Source organism: Urtica dioica, chromosome 1 (genome assembly GCF_054948205.1).
Source record: "Urtica dioica subsp. dioica isolate 48M chromosome 1, U.dioica_male_clone48M_v1_H2, whole genome shotgun sequence".
Taxonomy (NCBI): domain Eukaryota; kingdom Viridiplantae; phylum Streptophyta; class Magnoliopsida; order Rosales; family Urticaceae; genus Urtica; species Urtica dioica.
In genome coordinates this window covers 57,132,141-57,137,604 of record NC_142756.1, presented here as the reverse complement: position 1 = coordinate 57,137,604, position 5,464 = coordinate 57,132,141, and the positions used below count along the sequence as shown (strand labels likewise).

Sequence of the window (5,464 nt, the reverse complement as noted above, 5' to 3'; positions counted from 1 at the left end):
TGGGGGAAAAAGCTCACTATATTGTTGTACAAATACATTATTTTATTACATCGTTATCGTAATCGTCATCGTCAATGTCATCCTTCATCACTAGTCCAGCTGCTTATTTGGATCATTCAATTTTTCATGCCATGTGACGTGTCAAGTTGATGAAGTGGACTTCACGTCGAAAGCACATATATAGTCAACACAACTTGACGTTTTAGATAATTCTAGTATCCTCCTATAACTTTTTCCTATTAATGTATATCTTTACTTCCACATAAATTTTAATATCAAGCTTTTCTTTGCCGCTGATTCTTTCATTGTAGCTTAACGTTAAATTTGCTCTCTCCGGGCATTTCGAGAATCAAAATATCACGTTCAACACACATGCATGGATGAATGGACATATATAATAAAGTATCATTGACCACGATATGATACATATATATATATATATATATATATGTATCATATTCTTGTAAGATGAGATGAGATGAGAATCCAAAAACTCTCGAGGATAGTCCACTTGGCACATTAGATAGAAAAGGAAAGGAACCTTCTTCTAAGTTTTGATTCCCCTTCAACGCTTCAAACCACCACTCTTTCTCCTTTTCTTTTCTTTTTTCTCCACCTATATAAACACCCATTCCTCTACCCCTTCCCAAGCACACGCACACGCCCACATACTTGACAAACAAAATAATATCAAAGACGTTGTTGCATGAGATTCAGACAATCCAAAGCAATGGCAGCAACAACCGTATCCGTAGACCCGCGCGTCCACCACAAGCGCCACCACCACTGCGGAGCCGCTGCCACGTCGTCGGCCGTGGAAGAAATCAAGGGGCTGATCCGAGTCAGCAGAGACGGGCACGTGGAGAGAGCCTCGGTGGTCCCCACAGTCCCGCCGGGGCCCAACGCCCACGACGCCATCATCGACAAGAAGACCGGGCTGTGGGCCCGCGTCTACTCCTCCTCCTCCATGAAGCTGCTACCTGTGTTGGTGTACTTCCACGGCGGCGGGTTCTGCGTGGGCTCCGCCGCCTGGAAGTGCTACGACGACTTCCTCTCTTCCCTCTCCGAGGCCTGCGTGGTGGTCTCCGTCAACTACCGCCTCGCGCCGGAGAATCGCCTCCCCGCCGCCTACGACGACGGCTGCTCCGCCCTCGACTGGCTCCGCCGGAGCACACTCGCCGACGCCGGCGGGGTGTTTCTCGGCGGGGACAGCGCCGGGGCCAACATCGCCTACCACGTGGCCGCGCGCTACACCGGGATTCGCATCAGAGGGCTGGTTCTGATACAGCCCTTTTTCGGCGGGGAAGCCAGGACGGCGTCGGAGAAGGGGTCGCCGCCGCAGCCGCCGGGGTCGGCGCTCACGGTTCCGGCGGCGGACGCGTACTGGCGGATGGCGTTGCCGGCGGGGGCGGGGCGGGACCATCCCTGGTGTAACCCCCTCGTCGGAGGAGAAGCTTTGGCGGCTAGGGTTCCAGGGAGGGTGATGGTTTGTGTTTCGGAAACGGACGTGTTGAAGGACAGGAACATGGAGTTCGCCGGGGCTTTGGCCGGAGCCGGGAAGAGAGTGGAGACACACGTCTACAGAGGAGTCGGACACGCCTTTCAGATCCTTCATAACTCCCAGTTCGCTCAGGCTCGGACTCAGGAAATGCTGTCTCATATCAGCAACTTCATTGCTCAACGTCAGTAGCTCCTATCATTTTATTGTTGGTTATAATTTTTCCTACTTCTTCTTCTTCTTCTTCTTTGTGTATGCAATGCACTATGTATAGAGGTGTCGTGTTGGACAAGAGTCGTAGGGTCAAAGTATACAGTTTTGGAAGTCAAAGATGTTAATTAGTATGTTTTATGAAATTGTGAGTGGGTATTCATGTTGTGCTACTGCTACTTTTATATATATAGTAATATTTTTGTTTGGAATTTTTTATTTTTTGTTTTTTGTTTTGGGTTACCAAAGAAGGAAAAAATTGTTCTATGTTTATACAGATACCTAATTTCATATTAAATTTGGGTTAAATATTAATAATTAATTTATTGAGAAGTGGCAGAGGTGGAAGAATTTAAGAAATACCAAAAATATATTTTCATTTTTTAAGGACTTTTTGTATTAAATAGTCATTTAAAACTTGCTGTTTGACAAAATATCCAAAGTTTTCCAAGTTGATAATACATTTTAATCACTTATAATGTAAAAGTACTAATATACTCTTAATTATTTTCAATATAATTAATCTAAACTTCCAAAATTTTAATTCACTGTACTTTCTTCATTAATCCACTATTTAATAAACCAGAAGAAGAAACGCCAAAAAATTTAATCTTGTTTTCAAAAAATGTAATCCTGCTTTCAAAAACTTAAATCCACTCTTCGATAAACCAAAAGTAGAAAAGGAAGAATAATAAGATGTCAAAAAATTTAATCTTGCTTTCAAAATTTTTAATCCACTACGCTATAAATCAGAAGAAGAAGAAGAAGAAGAAGATACTTAAAAATTCGATGACGATCTCCGACGGCAATCGAATACGAACAGCCTGCTTCGCGGCTGACACAAAGAAATCGTAATGATGATGATGATGATGACGACGACAACGAGACAGAATGAGATCATGAGCTCGAATCGAGGCGCTTGAATATGAAACTTACCTAATTCGTCAGAGATTGAGGTTGAGTTTTTCGGCGTCGGCAACAGAGATCAACAGAGATTAGGGCTGCGAACGGCGAAGATGAGTACGGCAACGAGGACAGCGATGAGGATCGACGAAGATGAGGATGGTGAGTCGAATTAGGTTTTTTAGGGTTTTTTTTTTCTGGTCGAATGGTGCTCGAATGGTCTAGAGATCTGTTGTTTAGGTCTAAGGTACGTTTGGACTATTTTGTCCCAAATAATGAAAGGTTGACTATTTTGCAAATCCTAAAGTTTCAAATGGCTATTTAGCCGTTGAGTAATAATACTTGTTTTCAGGCCGTGCAATCTCTTACTCAGATTTTATATATTGTCAATAAAATATTAAAATATTTGGAAATTGATATGTGGAAATAAGATGACTGATATTTACTTTATATAATGTAGGGCACTATAGTTTTTTATAGCCCAAAACAAACTACAATATTTGGATCTAGACAATGTTTGCTAACGTTTAGGAAAATAACAAAACAACACAAACTGACAATTAATTATGTCTGAACTACCTTTTAACTAACAACAAATTCTTGCATAATTACTAAAAAAAAAACTTTTACGTGTAATGACATTCTGAAGCAGTAAACATTAAAAATCGCTAACATTATTTTGGCGTCATGAATTTTTGAATTCATTAAATTTTTTAACAATAACCACTTTTTTCTTTGTTCCTCTCTTTCTCTCTCTGCAAAAAAAAACGTCAGTCATGTCATAAGAAATTTTGTTTTTATATCTTGACTACCAAATGAAAGTGCAATTCTTTTAACGGATCAGAGGAAAACAATTTTTGTTCAAAGAAAAGTGCAATTTTCATGTGTTTCCATTGGTCCGATCTTTATATGTCTAAGATAATATACAGTTTTCGATTTTTGTGTTTCAGTGTTCGCGCATGAAAAATTTCCATTTATATCCATAAAATTTCGGGAAATTTCCAGTTAGTTATACAAAAAATATCCAGAAATTTCAATTCTTCAAAGAGAGTTCTTCCTCAGTGTAAATGATGGATAACATCATTAATTATCGATAATTAACAGATATATATATATAGACAATTTAAAGACAAAAAATGAACCCATACAAGAACTGTCGAAGAAGAAGGAGAAGAGAGAAATTAGTTGAGCCCTTTAATTACCCAAATTGTAAAATTCATTTTTAGACTGACGGTGATTAGAAAATTTCACAACAGTAAACAACAAGTTTCATCAAACACAATGAGTATATTTTTTTAAAATATCTTCCCCACGAATTCATAGGACCTGAAATCACTCAATTTCAAGTTCATATAAAGAAGATATGAATTTTTTAAAATTTTGAAGGAAAAAACGAAAATGGAGAAGGAAAGGGAGGAGAGAAAATGTGTGGGTACAATGAATGAACGCATGAGAGAGAGAGAGATAATACAATTATATAATATTCATTTATTAATTAATAGCACTAACGATTATATATGGTATTTTATAAACAAATTCAAATGTCTAACTCATCATTTTGGCTATTTGTAAAATTTTTAAAACGTTGGCTATATCCAAAACGTGATGTATCATTTGGCTTAATAAGTTACAAAATTGTATAATATGTGTAAATTCTTAACCCTTTGAATGAATTTGATTCATCTAGCAAGTAAAATTTAAGAAATACAAAAGTGACAATTTAAACAATACTAAGTAAAAAAAATTAAAACAAAAAGCATCAAATTTTTTCAAACAATTTTTTGTTAATAGCCAACTTAAATGTTTGACATTGCAAATAGTCAACGTTTCGTAAATCTTAGGTAAATAACCACAAGTATGATGTGGCTCTAACAGGAATTTTTGTACTTTTCAGTTGTGCCCTCCATTTTATTTCCGAAATTATGTTTAAAATTTGATTTTTTTTTACGTTTCTTTTCAAATTTTAAACAAATCGGAAGTCACTCTAACATTTGAAAATTGCAGTGGATTACATGATGGCTAGGTTTTCGTTGATGGAATCAAGTGTGTTTCTTTAATTTTTCTTACGTTTTGCAATACACGCATAGTATTTTGCTTTTTTTGTTTGTTTATTTGTGGCATTTACATATATTTATCGTCGATGTATTCATTTTTATGTTGCAGTTAAGCTGTTTGAACGTCAATGGCTAAAAAATCATAACTCATTGTCATCCGATGAAAATACAAAATGTAATCAATCTGATTTACAAACTATTATTTTTGATGACCTTGATTTGAAAAATTTCACCATGAATTTCGATGTTAATGTCAACAATGTTTTTATGCGGAAGGATGTTCTTCTTTCGACTATGAGTATGATTGCACTTTGCATTAACTTTGATTATTGGTTCGGAGATCAAGCAAAAAATTATATAGTATTGTTTGTATGAATGTTGGATGTTGTTGGATGATGAGAGCTTATGTTTTACGAAATCCAATTTGTTGGTCATAAGGACATATGTAAAGGAACATAATTCTTATGGATCATCTATTGTTCTTAAGCATAAGCAAGCATCGTCGTTGTTGATTAGCAAGTGCGCTAAAGACGATTTCAAGGGTTCAATGGTAGATAAAATTTCTGCAATCAGTGTTGTTGAAATTATGAAGACTCGTGACAAAGTTGATACTAGTTATTACCATATATGGAAGGGGCATACAGATGCGCTGAAATAGTTGCGTGGTGATCACGAAAAATCATACAACCATTTATCCATTATTGGTGATTTGATTGCAGAGAAGAATCCTGTTAATTGCTTGATATTTACATATTTGTTCACTAAGATTTACAAATAGATTTGTAAATATATTTGTACT

At 36.8% G+C, this 5,464-nt stretch overlaps 1 protein-coding gene across 1 annotated transcript; it reads left to right on the top strand.

The window, feature by feature from the left end:
- The first annotated feature begins 476 nt into the window (after positions 1 to 476).
- CXE17 (carboxyesterase 17) lies at positions 477 to 2,594 on the top strand. Its single transcript, XM_089628521.1, has 2 exons — positions 477 to 1,682; positions 2,468 to 2,594. The coding sequence occupies exons 1-2, from the start codon at positions 707 to 709 to the stop codon at positions 2,488 to 2,490; spliced, it is 999 nt and encodes a 332-aa protein (XP_089484647.1). The 5' UTR covers positions 477 to 706; the 3' UTR covers positions 2,491 to 2,594.
- The last annotated feature ends 2,870 nt before the right edge of the window (positions 2,595 to 5,464 follow it).

What these genes read in the sequence shown, in the direction of transcription:
- CXE17 (XM_089628521.1), top strand. Translation starts at nt 707, where the DNA reads ATGAGATTCAGACAATCCAAAGCAATGGCAGCAACAACCGTATCCGTA. An exon ending in CAGCAACTTCATTGCTCAAC is followed by an intron (nt 1,683 to 2,467) that starts GTCAGTAGCTCC and finishes AATCAGAAGAAG; the next exon opens with AAGAAGAAGAAGAAGATACT.